Below are 17,402 nucleotides of genomic sequence, written 5' to 3' on the forward strand. Positions count from 1 at the left end.
CCATTCTGTTTCTTTATCCGGCTGGGTTCATGTAGGACAGACATAGGGCAAAGCTTTCATATTCCCAGGGTGTGAAGGGGCAGTGCAGGCCCCTGAGTGTGCACACGGTGGTCACTGAGTGCAGAGTTATGTCTATCACTACGTTCTCGGCTGTGCGCACAGAAGTCTATGACATGCACAGCATCTGCTGATCTATCCCCCTCAGTCAGTTTCCAGGTTTCCATAGCAACTGCAGCTCCTAGATGCGGCTACAGGATGTCCCTTCTGTCGTCACTTCCGGGTGCAGGTGACGGCCATCTTTACGTTGATCTGCCGGGAGGAGGAGGAAGGTCTGCATACGCTAGACACCCGAGAAGCCCGCAGCCTGGGACCGGTCACCGTGTCCTTCACTCAGGTCAGTCTCTCAGTACCTGCTCTTGTCACGACCCCTAGACCTGGACAGAGTGGGACCGGAAGTGGGCGAGCAGCTGACGGCTGAGGGGTGTGATTGGCGCTGTCACAGCTTCCGGGGAAGAGGTGAATGACAACTCAGTGCGGGCGACATCCCTCAGCCTGCTCCCTGAGGTACAAGTGAGTGCTGTGATGGAGGGCGAGACATTCTGGGAGCAGTAGTGCCACAAGGGTCGTGGCTGGAAATACAGGAGCAGATCCATGTGTCCTGTTTGATCTGGTCACTGCTGTACATACATTGGCATGTCACTGTGGACGTGTAGGTGACACATCACCATGTGACCCCCCTAGATGTGTATGAGGGGGAGCAGTAGAGCCGGAGGCCAGGGGTCAGGTAAGTATGAGTCTCACCCCAGGTCCGGCAAAAGGTCCCCATGGGTGAGCAACCCCTTCAATGGTTATCTTGCATGTGACGGGTTCCTAGTAGTGTTGAGCGAACTTGTGTTTTAAGTTTGGTGTCGGGTTATCGAAGAATCGCGTTATGGATTCTAAATTCCGTTATGGTCCGTGGTAGCGGAATCCACAACGCGATTCCTCAATGGCGCAGAACTTAAAACACAAGTTCGCTCAACACTAGTTCCTAGTCTTCTCGCTGCCTAGCACCAGTAGGGTCATAGAAAGCCGGTGTGGGAGGTCACGGAGAACATACAGGCTGCATCTTGTCATAAGTCCACAGTGATGAGATGCCATTGGTACCCATTTATATGATATGACGGGCATCAGTAACCTCCGGCACTACAGCTCCCAACATGCACACTTGCTTGGCTGTTTTCCTATAGAAGTTAATGGAGCATGCTGGGACTTGTAGTTTCACAACAGCTGGAGTGCTGGAGCTGTGGTACGAGGTATATTGGAGTTGTCCCTTTCACCAGTAAGGCCTCGTTCAGGTCTCCATCAAACAGATCCGGCACAGAGCAGCCTGAAAGATTTCGCTGGACCCGGCATTACCAAATTCTCTAGTTCACCGCCAGATCCCCATTGACTGTAATGAGGGCCGGCAGTAATCTGTCTGCCTCTCCGGCATAAATTTTGGGTTTCGTCCGGACTTAATTTGTTGCATGTAACTTTTTTTTGTCCTGCCGACAGCCGGCATTTTTGCCGGATCTGCTTGGCGGAGGTGTGATCGAGGCCTAGGAGTGGTTAATCTAGTCCTTCCAGGTTTAGCAGTAGTGTCACCCTGTGTGTGACCCAAGGGACAATGTAGAGATGTAATGCCAGTGTACAATGCGTTAGGGCACTGCCTCATGTGTACCCTTTGTACACCACGTTGCATTATGATGTGCATTAGTTGAGTAACTTTGCAGTTATAGTCCGTTTCTGACCTTGCCCAGATCCTGAGCCACAGCCTGCTATTATAATGGTAGTGTGCGAGGGTTAACCTGGGGGAGGTGGATAGATGCTCGCTCCAGCAGCCATATTTGTGTCCTTCAATAATCGGGCTACTTTGACACTAGTGTTAGAATCGTCCGGCAGAGGAACAGCATAGCCGGAAAGGGCCGGAGCACTACTGGGCCTCATTGACTATAATAGAACCAGCATTAGTGCTGGGATTCGGGATCACAAAAAATTATGTTTTCATCGGTTTCTGTCTGGCTGAATGCTGGAAAAAGGCCGGGTCCCATTATAGTCCCTGGGCTCCAGTGCGGAAAGGTGGTATCCTGAAGGCTGTTCCTCTGCCGGAAGATAGTAACGCTACCTAAACCATTTAAGAAGCAAAAATGGTACTCAGCCTGTGTAAGGCTACTTTCACACTTGCGGCATAGGATTCCGACAGGCAGTCCCGTCGCCAGAACTGCCTGCCGCGTCCGTCAATCTGCATGCAAACGGATGGCATTTGTAGACGGATGCGGATCCGTCTTACAAATGCATTGCAAGAACGGATCCGTCTCTCCGCATGTCATCCGGAGAAATGGATCCGTTATATATATTTTTTTCACGTTTTTACCGGTCTGGCATTGCAGTATTTTTAATGACGGGTCCGGCACTAATACATTTCTATGTAAATTAATGCCGGTTCCAGAATCTGATCCGGAATTTTGGACGGAGATAATACTGCAGCATGCTGCGGTATTTCCTCCGTCCAAAACGCCGTTCGGTGACTGAACCGAAGACATCCTGATGGATCCTGATCGGATTTCTCTCCATTCAGAATGCATTAGGGTAAAACGGATCAGTTATTTTCCGGTATTGATCCCCTAGGACGGAACTCGGTACCGGAAAAAAATAACGCTAGTGTGAAAGTGCCCTTATACTTTACAATTCCAGTAGTTGATATTGGAACCAGAGGACAGCTTTGTTCAGAGACATACCTAAGGCTGCTTTCACACGTCAGTGTTATATTGAGCCAAAACCAGGTGCGACTCTAAACACAGAACAGGAGCAGATCTTTCCCTTATACCCTATATCTGTGGAGGCTCCACTCCTGATTTTGGCTCACATCACTGATGGAAATCACTGACCGAACACTGACGTGTGAAAGCGTTTTAAGGCCTCATGCACGCAACTGTATTTTCAGGCTGCATTTTTTTTGTGAATGGGGCCGCAAAAACTGCAGACAGCATAGGGATGCCACCCGTCTTCTTAAATTAGAGAGCATGTCCTATTTTTGTCCATTTTGCTGAAAAGAATAGGCATATCTACAATGGGGCCTGTGAGAAAGTGCGGGATGCGCACGGACCGCATTTGTATTTTGCAGACTACAGAATGGTCGTGTGCAGGAGGATTAAAGGGGTTTCAGGGCTTTTACTATTGATGACCTATACTCAGGATAGGTCATCAATATCAGATCAGTGGGGGTCTGACACCCAGGACCCCCGCCGATCAGCTGTATGAGGAGACGGCGTGCGCACATGCTGTTCACCGCTGCTGTGGTCTTTGCCATAGACAGCAGCAGCGGACAGGAAGAGAGCCAGGAGACTGCTGGTACAGTGGGGGGTAATGTAATACTGGTTGTACTAGATTTCAGTTTTTAACACACTGCCCCTGAGGGTGGCGTCGTCTGTGGCATAGTTCTAAAATCCCGAAACCTTACCTGGAAGGAAAACCAGTAGGACAGGTCTGGCCACTTCTTCATGTTTTGGTGCCTTATGGGGTCAGTCTCTTCAGCCACCTTTTCTGTAGACGGCATCTCATCAAAGTGGTGTGCCCCAAATAATGCCATCAGTTGCCGCTGACATCAGAGAACTGGATAGTCAGTAAATCGGGCAGCAGCGAAGGGGGTTGTCCTTGATGCCTTTGACTTAGGGCTCATGCACCCCCTTAGGGCTCATGCACTCTACCATCTGCATGTCCACAAAATACAGATTGTGTCCGCGTTGCATCTGTCTTTTGGCAGACCAATTGACTTCAATGGGTCCGTTATTCGCACTTTGCAACCACGATTAGGGCATGTTCTATCTTTTGTGGAACGGACATACAGATGTGGAAAGCACATGTGCATCATCTGCGTTTTGTGGGCCACAAAATGGATATGGTCATGTGCAGGAGCCCTTAAAGGGGTTTTCCAGGGTCCTGATTTGAGTTATTCTCAGGATATATTATTAATATCCGATCTGTGTAGTTGTGCCCCTTTTTGGTGGGACCTAATGTCACATAACAAATGTTACGTAGACGTACCCTTAGGGTCCATTCACACGTCCGTTGTTTCTTTCCTGATCTGTTCCGTTTTTTGCGGAACAGATCTGGACCAGTTCTGTACCCATTCATTTTCAATGGGTCCTGAAAAAAACCGGACAGCTCAGATCAGGAAAGAAACAACGGACATGTGAATGGACCCTTAATGTGAGGACACATAGTTTTATCAATTTAGACTTCCATGTGCCTCACATTATTAGTAAGTGACCCCATCAAGCAGGTACCTCCTCAAATAACGGGCAATTGATACTTTGCCAACAAAAAAATGCTCACACATTAGCCCCATGTTGCTTTTTTTTTCTTTTGCATGGTATAATGTATTGCAATACATTTCTTGCTACTAAAGTCTAACTTAAAATTCTGCTATTGTGACAACACTACAAATGACAACAGCCGAATTTTTCCGGCCTGGGTAATCGCAGACGTCAGACATCACAAACAATTGTTGGCTGACTATAATCTCCCGTGTATACCCTTACTGCAGACTGCTAGAAATCCATTCATAACTTCTAATAGAAATAATAAAGGAACGGCACAACCTAGAGACATAAGAACAGATGCTCCAGAATTGTTATTACATGGGGAATGCGCAAAGCTGTTAAAACAGGCATGTCAGGAGTGGTGACAGGTCCTCTTTAATATCAAATTGGCTGGGGACTCCTCAGGGTGTAGAATGTAGTGGCAGTACAGTGTAATTACAGCTCCCTCTCCCACTAACTGCTGTAATTGCACTGCACCGCCGTTACAGGGGCGGCAGCCTCTTGAAACAGCTGATCGACGGGGGTGCTGGGTGAAAGACCCCCACCGATGTGATCCTGAAGAGAAGTTATCAGTATCTTGATCCTGCACCAACCCCTTAAGTGCCCACAGTGTGTTACCTCCTCTAAAGGTAAAGGATTCATAAATTGAGCCCCTTTAATACGCTCCGAGGTGCAGCAGCCTTTCCGGTGACCTCATGTTACCTTGCACACTGCCGCCTGTTACTTGTGTAGTAATTACCAAATTCAAATTACATTCCAAGGTTACATCGGGCGAATAACTCGTTTTATAAGTGATGTATTCTGCATCTCTGTATTCACATCAGTCCATGTCCCTGGTGGGCCTCACTGTCTAATCTCCATGTGTCGCACATGCATGTTATTGGCCCAGTATACCTATGTTACTGGGGTGTATGTTTTGCAGCCTGGCACGGACAGATTCTCCAGCAGGGGATGCAGATAGAATGAATGTGGTGTTGCTCCATTCCTCCCCTCTGACCTTCTCCTTGTTTTCTTTCCTGTTGGATGGGGGTGGTGCAGCTTTGTTCCTTCCTGCAGCCTCAGCTCCGTAGAAATATTCTCCACTTAGGCACTGACCTCCTGTATCTCTTCTTACAGCTAAGAGCAACATCCCTGTGCAAACATGACCGACTCAAAGTATTTCACCACCACCAAGAAAGGTAAGACCTCTTGACTAAGGGTCCGTTCACACGTCCGCAATTCTGTTCCGCATTTTGCAGAACGGAATTGCGGACCCATTCATTTCTATGCGGATCCGCATTCCCGTTCCCGAAAAAAAAAAAATAGAACATGTCCTATTCTTGTCCGTAATTGCGGCCAAGATTAGGCAGATTCAATTATAGCGCCGGCGATGTGCGGTCCGCAAAATGCGGAACGCACATTGCCGGTGTCTGTGTTTTGTGGATCCGCAAAACACACATGGATGTGTGAATGGACCCTAAGGCCTCATGTACACCACCGTATTTTTCATCTGTGTCCGTTCTGCATTTTTTAGGGAACGCACATGGACCCCTTCATTTTTATGGGTCCGCAAAAAAACCAAAAAAAAATTTAACGAATAGCACACAGTTGTCATCCGTGTGCTGTCCGTCTCAGTGTGGCTCGGCCGCAAATTATAGAACCGGTCCTATTCAAAGAATCAGCTTTTTTTTTTTTTTTTTTCTTTTTGCACACGGACCGCATATGTATTTTGCGGACTGCAAAACGAATACAGTCATGTGCAGTAGGCCTAAGGCCAAATTCACACGAGCGCACGTCGAATGCATTATCCATCCATGTCGCTCGTGTGTCGCGGGCTGACTGCAGGTTTAAATGACCTGAACTCACAGTGTCATGGATCCCTACGATGCCACAAGTTCGGGTTGGTCAAGCTGTGACACTTACAAGCAATGCAGGAGGATAATACGTCCGGCATACACTCATGTGAATGTGGCCTAAAGCGTCCTTGTTAGTAGTCGGTGCTAAAGCTATTTTTGAATTTCGCACCCACAGGTGAGATCTTTGAGCTAAAAGCAGAGTTGAACAGCGACAAGAAGGAGAAGAAGAGGGAAGCTGTGAAGAAAGTCATTGCATCTATGACCGTTGGGAAGGATGTCAGGTGAGCGGGGGGTGTAGACTTTCACATAGCAGTGAAGGTCTGATGAAGTTGGACGGCTTTCATATAATGACATGCTGACATGGCTTTTATTAGTGCCAGGAAGTTATGCTAGTTCAGCTCTTTCTGAGAGGCCCAGTGATCTGCAAGTCATTAGTTATTTGTAGGGTGATAAATGCCGTTTGCTAGTAGTAGCGGGCGAGGGGGGGCGCTTCATGGGTATGGACAGGATTGTATGTCACCGTGTAATTGAATCTCTCCTCTTTGTGTGACAGTGCCTTGTTTCCTGATGTGGTGAACTGCATGCAGACTGATAACCTGGAACTGAAGAAGCTTGTGTATTTGTACCTGATGAACTATGCTAAGAGCCAGCCGGATATGGCCATCATGGCTGTAAACACTTTTGTTAAGGTGGGTGATGATTTTCAGTCACCAGCTGTTTGCGTAGCCACATAGCCGTGGTTCACCCGACTAAAATGCTGTTTTTATTTTGTTGACCCGAGGCTCCTTTTCCAAGTTATGTTTTCCTAATATGCAGATTAGGCGTTTAGTGCAACAAGGGTGTCACCGTTGCTCTCGTTGCACCCAATTGCCACTCCTTTCTGTGACTAGCCCCACTCTTCCTGTTTTGCCACTGCCTGGCCCTGTCAGTCAAAGCACCCAGGGAGGGGCTGACCACAGAAAGGAGTGGACATTGGGTACGAGCAATGATGACACCCTCGTTGCACCAAACGCCTAAGTTGCATATTAGGAAAAAGTATTGTAACTTAGGAAAGGAGCCTTTGATCAACAAAAGAAAAAAAGTGTTTTAATCAAGTGAACTACAGCTATGTGTCTATGCAAACAGTGGGATAGGGACGTCACTGGTGACAGACTCCTCTTAAAGGGCTTATCTGGGACATTAGAAATTCAGTCAGATCCCTGCTGATCTCATATTGATGACCTATCCTCAGGATAGGTCATCGATATCAAATTCTTGGACAACGCCTTTAACGATATATAGTCACATCATGTTTGTTCAATACATCTGATGTACATGACGTATCAGAAGCTGGTATAGCCCCATGTCCTGAGACCCCAACAGATCCTTTCATTTGCCATCATACGAACGTATACTACAATGTTCTCATGGTACATAGAGGCATCCATACCAAAAGTGTCAGGTTAACTCCAGGGAAAACTATTTAACGTGATCATTTCTAATGTGCTTGGTTTTGCATCCATCATTTAAGTTTGCCAAAAGGCAAGTTTTATGTCATCTGCTGTATATCATCAGACGTCTATATTCTGCAGCATGTAAAGCAACTGAATATAAAACATTTCTTATCAATATAAAACGTGCTGTAGCTACATGAAATGTACCATATCAGTATAAAACATGCCACATCCACATAAAACATACAATATCTATAAGAAGGCATGCCACAAAGACTTTCAGTTTTGACAGTATTTTGCACACACCCTAAAATACTGATATTAACGGTCCTCTGTCAGTCAAGTGGACGCTTCAGATATCACTGTGGTTATATTAGTCTTGTGGGAAGGAAACCACAACCTGATCATGGAGTTCAGGGATGCCCAACCTGCGTTTCTCCAGCTGTTGTAAAATTACAACTCCCACCGTGCCCTGCTGTAGGCTGTTCGAGCATGCTGGGAGTTGTAGTTTTTCAGCAGCGGGAGGGCTGCAGGTTGGGCACCGCTGATTTCGTTCATAAACACTACAACCACTTCACGGGTTCAGCACTGCACTACCACAGAACGGTTGCATCTGCTGTGATTTTATTTGCACAGTCTTTTATTATGTATGTTGGGCGCTCCTAGTAGTTTACAAAAGCTTGCCTATTTCTGGAACTCCTTAGAAGTAAATGGAAAGAGTCGTGCATCTGTGGCCTGCCACCTCTCCATTCACAGTAGCCACAAGACAGGCCCCGTTCTTGAAATAGGTGAGGATCTTAGAGGTAAGTACTGTGGACATGCCATAAATGTCCAGCTGGAAATAACCCTTTTCAAAAGAATGTGCCATCAGATTTTGAATTTTGCTCAGAATATGCCCTTAAATAGTTACATTGAGCGCATGTCAACTGCATTTTAATACAGCGCACAATTCATATGTCGTACATGATACACATACTGATATAGCATCCAATGCTATCATAAAGCTCCAAATCAGATTTAGGGCGCATTCACACAACCATAGTGTTTTGCGGATCCGCAAAACACAGATACCAGCCGTGTGCGTTCCACACATGGCCGTAACTGCAAACAGCAGTTTTCCGCAAACAGCGATTTGGACAAGAATAGGACATGCTCAATGTTTTTTTGTAGGGCTGCAGACAGTACACTGTGTGCTGTCCGTATCTTCTGCGGCCCCGTTTGAATGAATGAGAAGCCAGAAATACTGCCGTCTGAATGAGCCCCTTATATAGGTCCCATTAAATTGTATTCTTCCGTTCATCTGTGCAGACATTTCAGAGCTTCCACCTCTTGGGCCCCTTTCACACGGGCGAGTATTCCGCGCAAATGCGTGAGTTGAACGGATTGCGCCCACACTGAATACCGACCCATTCATTTCTATGAGGCTGTTCACATGAGCGGTGATTTTCACGCATCACTTATGCGTTGCGTGAAAATCGCAGCATGCTCCTCTTTGTGCGTTGCGGTGCGATAATCCACGCAACGCAGGCCCCATAGAAGTGAATAGGGTTGCGTGAAAATCGCAAGCATCCGCAAGCAAGTGCGGATGCGGTGCGATTTTCACGCACGGTTGCTAGGAGACTATTGGGATGGAGACCCGATCATTATTATTTTCTCTTTATAACATGGTTATAAGGGAAAATAATAGCATTCTGAATACAGAATGCATAGTCAAATAGCGCTGGAGGGGTTAAAAATAAATAAAAATAATTTAACTCACCTTAGTCCACTTGTTCGCGTAGCCCGGCATCTCCTTCTGTCTCCTTTGCTGAACAGGACCTGGGGTGAGCATTAATTACATGAACAGGACCTGTGGTGACGTCACTCCGGTCATCACATGTTCCATCACCATAGTAAAAGATCATGTGACGGGTCATGTGATGACCGGAGTGACGTCATCACAGGTCCTGTTCATGTAATTAATGCTCACCCCAGGTCCTGTTCAGCAAAGGAGACAGAAGGAGATGCCGGGCTACGCGAACAAGTGGACTAAGGTGAGTTAAATAATTTTTTATTATTTTTTAACCCCTCCAGCGCTATTTGACTATGCATTCTGTATTCAGAATGCTATTATTTTCCCTTATAACCATGTTATAAGGGAAAATAATACAATCTACAGAACACCGATCCCAAGCCCGAACTTCTGTGAAGAAGTTCGGGTACCAAACATGCGCGATTTTTTTTCACGCGAGTGCAAAACGCATTACAATGTTTTGCACTCGCGCAGAACACACCCGCACATTTTCCCGCAACGCCCGCGTGAAAGAGGCCTAACACTATGTTAGAATGGACGAGTAATTATTTAACATTCATCTTATGCCAACTACTGTACTAAATACCTTTTTAATTCTACTTATTTTAGAATCACTTCTGATGTTGACATTTTTTGGCTTCTTCTTTCTTCTTCTTCTCAGGACTGTGAAGACCCAAACCCCTTGATCCGTGCACTAGCTGTGCGCACCATGGGCTGTATCCGTGTGGACAAAATCACGGAGTATCTCTGCGAGCCACTGCGCAAGTGCTTGAAGGATGAGGACCCATATGTGCGCAAGACGGCGGCAGTGTGTGTTGCCAAGCTGCATGACATTAATGCCCAGTTAGTGGAAGATCAGGGATTCCTCGATACATTGAAAGATCTAATTTCTGACTCCAATCCTATGGTAAGGGAACTGCCATTGTTGTTGGTGAGAGATGAGGGACAAAGTACCGGTGGAGAGTGTAAAATTATGACAGCAGATCCTATAAGTTGACTAGCCGGGTGTCAGGGCATCTCTATACCCAAAGAGGCTGTTGCCAGTTTAGAACTTTTGTAGTACTCTAAGGTCTTTCGAAGTTAATGTTCATCACTGAAAATGGTTAGAAATAATGCAGAGCATAGGTGCTGTTGCAGTCAAGTACTATACTTGTAGTATACCCAGTTGTAAATGTGCTTTCTGACTTCTCATTCTAGGTTGTGGCTAATGCTGTGGCAGCTCTGTCAGAGATTGCAGAGTCCCACCCGAATAGTAACCTTCTGGACCTCAACCCACAGTCAATCAATAAGCTGCTGACTGCTCTTAATGAGTGTACAGAGTGGGGTCAGATCTTCATCCTGGACTGTTTGGCCAACTATGTTCCAAAAGATGACCGGGAAGCTCAAAGGTAGGTTGGCAGTGGCTTAAATGGAAGTAAGTTCTGAGGTTTTTACACCAATATTTGATGTCCTTGTCCTTTCCACAGTGTTTGTGAACGTGTTACGCCGCGGCTTTCTCATGCCAATTCAGCTGTGGTCCTCTCTGCAGTGAAGGTTCTCATGAAACTCATGGAACTCTTATCAAAAGATTTGGATTACTATGGGACATTGTTAAAGAAGCTGGCACCCCCTCTTGTTACTTTGCTGTCTGCTGAGCCAGAATTGCAGTATGTTGCACTGCGCAACATCAACTTAATTGTGCAGAAACGGTACTATTTTAATTTCCATAAAGGCTGGCATTATCAATGCTTGACGTAAACGGGAGTCTGTTGCTTATTTTACGTGTCTTATCTTTCAGGCCTGAGATTTTGAAGCATGAGATGAAAGTTTTCTTTGTTAAATATAATGACCCAATCTATGTTAAACTTGAAAAACTTGACATCATGATCAGACTGGCATCTCCAGCAAATATTGCCCAGGTTAGTGGCTGTATTATATGCATATGTAGCCTTCTTCCACTTAGTATATCTGTCTTTTTTTGATTATCATTTGTTCCTTTAAATAATTTAGGTTCTGGCTGAACTCAAGGAATATGCCACAGAGGTGGATGTAGATTTTGTACGGAAGGCTGTTAGAGCAATTGGACGCTGTGCCATTAAAGTGGAGGTATGAAATGACTTTGCAGATATGCAGTTCGACAGAAGCATTTATCCATATGCTGGGTGTGTGGGGGTCCGATTGCTGGGACTCCCACCAATCTCTAGAACATAGGTCCACCATTCTGGCCAGTCACAAGATCGCATGATAGATCACTGCCCCATTCAAAGTCTATGATGGAAATAGATTCTCAATTGTGATTTGCTTCCCTCTCAGCAATCTGCAGAGCGCTGTGTGAGCACCCTACTGGATCTTATTCAAACCAAGGTGAATTATGTGGTTCAAGAAGCCATTGTGGTCATAAAGGACATCTTCAGAAAGTACCCCAACAAGTAGGTATCACTGGATACTCTAACCTGTAATGCACATAGATGTGTGCTCCAACAAGTAGTTAGCTCTGGATACTCTAACCTGTAATGCACATAGATGTGTGCTCCAACAAGTAGTTACCTCTGGATACTCTAACCTGTAGTATGCATAGATGTGTTCTCCAACAAGCAGTTAGCTCTGGATACTCTAACCTATAATGCACATAGATGTGTTCTCCAACAAGTAGTTAGCTCTGGATACTCTAACCTGTAGTGTGCATAGATGTGTGCTCCAACAAGTAGTTAGCTCTGGATACTCTAACTTGTAGTGTGCATAGATGTGTGTTCCAACAAGTAGTTAGCTCTGGATACTCTAATCTGTAATGCACATAGATGTGTGCTCCAACAAGTAGTTAGCTCTGGATACTCTAACCTGTAATGCACATAGATGTGTGCTCCAACAAGTAGGTATCACTGGATACTATAACCTGTAATGCGCATAGATGTGTGCTCCAACAAGTAGGTATCACTGGATACTCTAACCTGTAATGCACATAGATGTGTGCCCCAACAAGTAGATGGCTCTGGATACTCTAACTTGTAGTGCGCATAGATGTGTTATTGTACTTGGATGATGTGTTTTCCTTGGTGTTTATTGTTGTATGTGGAATTTCTTTCATATAAAAGAGAAGTTGTTTGCTTGTAATGAGTATTAGCTTGGATGAAAATGCAGCTAGTCACAGTTGTCAGATCTGTCCGTTTTATGCATACCTAATAATTTCCCAGCATGTCATAATAGGGTAACAAAAACATATTCTGTTTCTTGATTAGATACGAGAGCGTCATCGCCACACTGTGTGAAAACCTGGACTCTCTTGATGAACCAGAGGCAAGGGCTGCCATGATCTGGATAGTAGGAGAGTATGCGGAGCGCATTGACAATGCAGATGAGCTGCTGGAAAGCTTCTTGGAGGGATTCCATGATGAGAGCACTCAGGTGAGTCTTGCTTGTGGCACTCTACATTGCCTTGATTTCAGTAAAATCTGCTATGTCGATAATAAAGTAATAAACATGCTTTTAAGCTTATTTTAAAGACTCGTAATATTGTATGAAAGAGAAATGCTTTTTAAAGAGGCTCTCCACCTAAATTTAGTTTAATAGTACAGGATCAGATAGGGACTGTCACAGCTTTTGATTTCCCTGTTGTCCGCACAGTGCCAGTCTAGTTGTTTGAGCTAGAATAGACTGCATACCAGCTATAGATGTATGCGGAGCACTTTTATCTGTGTTAAACTGATTCAATGATGTATTTCTGCTATAGGTTCAACTGCAACTTCTTACGGCTATTGTAAAGCTGTTCTTAAAGAAGCCAACAGAGACACAGGAGCTGGTACAGCAAGTACTAAGCTTGGCAACTCAGGTGGGTGTATCACACAACGTTTTCCATGTTGGTTACAGTGTTGTGTAAAGCCTATAAGCTGTAATTTCACATCAGCTTATAAGAAGTACATACCTGAGGAGGTGGACAATAGGTGACTATGTTATGGACCACGACTAGTGATTAATGCATGTGCTGCTTATCTTTTTATCATAGGATTCAGATAACCCTGATCTCCGAGATCGTGGCTATATATACTGGCGACTGCTCTCCACAGATCCTGTTGCTGCCAAGGAGGTGGTGCTGGCAGAAAAACCTTTGATCTCCGAAGAAACTGACCTCATTGAGCCCACTTTGCTGGAGGAACTTATCTGTTACATTGGTACACTAGCCTCTGTCTACCACAAGCCTCCAAATGCTTTTGTAGAAGGAAGTCGTGGAGTTGTTCCCAAAAGGTTACCCCCTCGAACTGGCTCGTGAGTGTTTATGGGTTGCCAATTTTCTTATGGGTTTGATGTACCATATAAAGTATGGCTTTTATGGCCAGTGGCTGATGTCTTATGTTTGGTAGGCTGTAACAACAGGGGCAGTAGTATTAAATGACAGACAGACTCTTCCTAATTAACTTGTTTTTTGTCTACAGCAACGAGAGCGCAGAGAGTCCAGATACAGTTACCACAGTGCAACCCCAAGCAGAAGCACACCCTTCAGTCATCCCATCCCAGGGCGACCTGTTGGGTGACCTTCTTAACCTTGATTTAGCACCACCAGTCAGTGGACCTCCCCTTACTACAAATTCTGTACCGTTGGGTGGAGTGGATCTCCTGAGTGGCGGACTGGACACACTGGTATGGAAATAACATTCCCCCTGTAAAATAATTACATTTTGTACTTGTGACTGTTCAAAAGGGCGCTCAGTCTTTATATCAGTAAAATGTATTCGTAGTACAAGAGAAAGCATGTTTAATGTATGCCATATTGTCATCCTGTTCTGGAGCCGACACCAGAAAGTGCAGTGCAATCTGCAGGCAGCATGTTATAGAGCAGGAGGAGCGGAGCAGATTGATGTATAGCTTGTGGGAAAAGATTCAGCAAAACTTTTAATTTATACATTTAAAAGGGTATTCCGGTTATATAGTTATTCCCCTCTCTACAGGGTAGGGGATAACTATTAAATCACTAGAGAGCCTATCACTGCAAATCCTATTGATCACGAGAACAAGGGGCTCGTACCCCGTGGAGTCCCCAAAAATGAACAGAGCATTCGGTCAGGCATGCGTGCAGCCACTGATTTCTATGCGAGTGCGAGAATGTATTGGAGTGCTGTACTCCAGAACTCAGAGTGGCTGTGCGCATGTCCGACCGGGCACTCGGTTCATTTCAGGGGGCTTCACAGGGTATGATGCCCCCATTCTGATGATCGGTGGGAGTCCCAGCGGTAAAATGCCCACTGATCTAATAGTTGTCCCCTATCCTATGTATAGGGTATAACTTTATATAATCAGAATACCCCTTTAAATCTCTCCTCTTGTCAAGGCCTCTTTCACACGAAAGTAAGGGCTGCGGGCCGCATACGGCGGTTCCGCAATACACAAGTCACCAGCCGTGTGCATTCCGCATCACTGATGCGGACCCATTCACTTGAATGGGTTCGCCAATCCGGAGATGCGGTGCGGAACGGAAGCACTACGGAGTGCTTCTGTGGTGTTCCATTCCGTGCTTCTGTTCTGCAAAAAGATAGAACAAGTTCTATCTTTTTTTGTGGAACGGACGGATCACGGACCCCATTCAAGTGAATGGGTCTGAGATCCGCATTCAGCTGCCCCACCGCCGGTGCCCGTGCACGGAGCCCTTACATTCGTGTGAAAGAGCCCTAACTTCATTTTTCATGTGGGTGGTGCTATTAGTGATTGATAACATTCTCTGTGTAAGGCCTCTACACTGCCCAATGGCATTAGTGATCATTCCGCATACTGTGGAGGAGATCATTGCATGAAATAGCACTGGTCTCCTTCACTGATGAGCAGGCAATTGTCAAGAAGGCACACTTTTTTTCCTGACAATCGTCGGTCTGATCTGTCAGTGTAAAGGGGCCTTAATTGTGTATACATAGATAGCTGTCAGTCACTGATAACAGAGAAGAAAAATGTATATGGCTACTTTCACACTAGCGTTTTGGCTTTCTGTTTCTGAGATCAGTCATGAGCTCACAGTGGCGGTCCAAAATGGATCAGTTTTGCCCTAATGCATTCTGAATGGAAAAGGATCCACTCAGAATGCATCAGTTTGTCTCCGATCAGTCTCCATTCCGCTTTGGAGGCGGACACCAAAACGCTGCATGCAACTTTTTTCTGTCCACGACATGGTGCTCTGAGCAAGACAACTGATCTGTCCCCATTGATTTACATTGTGTGTCAGGAGGGATCCGTTTTCTCTGGCACAATAGAAAATGGATCCGTCCCTCATTGACTTTCAATGGTGTTCATGACGTATCCGTTATGGCTATAGAAGACATAATACAACCGGATCCATTCATGACGGATGCATGCGGTTGTATTATTGTAACGGAAGCGTTTTTGCAGATCCATGACGGATCCGCAAGAAACGCTAATGCGAAAGTAGCCTAAATTGTAAGTTTTACTGAATCTTTTCCCATAAAACTATCTCGGTCTGCTCAGCTCCTCCTGCTCTCTAACATGCTGTGTGCAGATTACATTGCATTTCATGGTGACATATTCTTTTTAACCTCCGCTTCAGGCCCTGTACTAAGGCCCTGTAATAAATAGTGAGCATCCACAGCAGCCCTCTTCAATAAATCCTACTTTCAATAGCCCCTCGATATCTCTTAGGTTTGACTTTGGGGTTAAAATTCAAAATAGTTAATCTCTCTTCCATAATGTATGGGGCTGATCTTTTATTTCCCTTTTTTCTCTTTGTCATTGTTTTTCTTGTGCTGCTCCTGCCTGCTGTTCTCCGGCTTTTGTGTGTGTCTCCCTGCCTCTTTCTGGTTGCCTGTACTCTGCCTCCCCTCCCATCCGCTTCAACTCCAAAGATTGTGGAAGACACAGAAGGGGTATGCTAGGGCGTACTATACATGTATACTGCATGGATTGTTGGGGTTTCTTTTGAACCCCCTAGGGTTTCGCCAGACTCATCACACACTGTGCAGAATTACATTCATGGAAGGCAATCACTAGGAATCGTCATCACATCCTAGGGACTCTAGGGTAGCTCCGTGGACACTTATTCAATTTGATCTTCTTATTGGAACTTTTCTTGTTTTAAAGAATTCTTTCTTCTTTCACAGCTGGGTGGTGACATGGGTCCAAATATAAATGTAAGTGCCTTAAGCCTTTTTTCCATTAATGGGCATTTTGTGTATCATTTCAGTGATTTGCCTTTTTACATTATTACTTATTAAGCTAGCCATTTTATTGATTGCACCCACTGTTTTCACTTTACTTGTCTTCAAAAAGTAATATGGGCTGCTCACTGTAAGAAACCTTATGGCTGGGGCTACACCGCTATCTTGGCCGCGACAAGCACCAAATGACCAACGATCAATGTGTAGCCACTGTTGAGGTGAATGGGGTTGCAGCCTAACTTGCAAGTTGCTGCAATCTCTGAATTGAAAAACCTCCAACTTGCAAGTCACGCTGCAGTGACTGCAATGCTACACAGCAGTTCACGGTCATGTAAGTTGATGCCAAGATCGCCATGTAGCCACAGCCTAATAACCCATGCGCATAATGCAGAGATGGCTTCCTGAGGGACATTGGAAAAAAGGATTAGAAACCTGAATAGCCGCTCAGTATTGAACACGGTGTGTGGATTTGGATTCTATGGTATTAAGCATTCTACTGTATACTTTGCTGAAGAAACGTTCCTTTTAAAAAGGAAAAAAATATTGCCTGGGTCTCTGGGTGTTCCAGTGGTTTGTGAATGTTAGCTAATATATTAATGTTGAAATATTCATATCCCACCAAAATGCTTAGAGAGCATTATTTGTCTGCTAACCTGCAGTAACAGAATGTATAAAGCACACATTTTGTATGCCGATCTTAACTCCTTAGTGACCAACCCATACGTGGTTTTACGGCGGTCAATAAGGGGCCTTAGGCTGGGCCTCCGCTTTTTTTTTACGGCGGAGAAGCCTAAGTACTGCACGGGTCACCCGTGCAGCGGGGACCCGGCTCTCACGTGAGAGCTGCGGCCCTGCTCGAACAGCCCGGACAG

The 17,402-nt window shown here is 45.3% G+C and overlaps 1 protein-coding gene across 2 annotated transcripts in view; it reads left to right on the top strand.

The window, feature by feature from the left end:
* Positions 1-268: 268 nt before the first annotated feature.
* Positions 269-17,402, top strand: part of AP1B1 (adaptor related protein complex 1 subunit beta 1) — a 40,532-nt gene continuing 23,398 nt past the window's right edge. Inside the window, exons 1-15 of one of the 2 annotated variants that reach the window (XM_044275284.1) lie at positions 269-394; positions 5,460-5,521; positions 6,354-6,459; positions 6,732-6,867; positions 10,065-10,310; positions 10,601-10,791; positions 10,870-11,091; positions 11,181-11,301; positions 11,393-11,488; positions 11,696-11,811; positions 12,619-12,784; positions 13,110-13,208; positions 13,383-13,642; positions 13,810-14,014; positions 16,474-16,503. In XM_044275284.1, the coding sequence (XP_044131219.1) occupies positions 5,485-5,521; positions 6,354-6,459; positions 6,732-6,867; positions 10,065-10,310; positions 10,601-10,791; positions 10,870-11,091; positions 11,181-11,301; positions 11,393-11,488; positions 11,696-11,811; positions 12,619-12,784; positions 13,110-13,208; positions 13,383-13,642; positions 13,810-14,014; positions 16,474-16,503 (2,031 nt within the window). In that variant the 5' untranslated portion in view covers positions 269-394; positions 5,460-5,484. Of the gene's footprint in view, positions 395-496; positions 565-5,459; positions 5,522-6,353; positions 6,460-6,731; positions 6,868-10,064; positions 10,311-10,600; positions 10,792-10,869; positions 11,092-11,180; positions 11,302-11,392; positions 11,489-11,695; positions 11,812-12,618; positions 12,785-13,109; positions 13,209-13,382; positions 13,643-13,809; positions 14,015-16,473; positions 16,504-17,402 lie in introns of those variants that run through there. The other variant, XM_044275285.1, reaches the window with a different exon arrangement.

The sequence above is a fragment of the Bufo gargarizans genome, chromosome 1 (assembly GCF_014858855.1).
Source record: "Bufo gargarizans isolate SCDJY-AF-19 chromosome 1, ASM1485885v1, whole genome shotgun sequence".
In the NCBI taxonomy this organism is placed as follows: domain Eukaryota; kingdom Metazoa; phylum Chordata; class Amphibia; order Anura; family Bufonidae; genus Bufo; species Bufo gargarizans.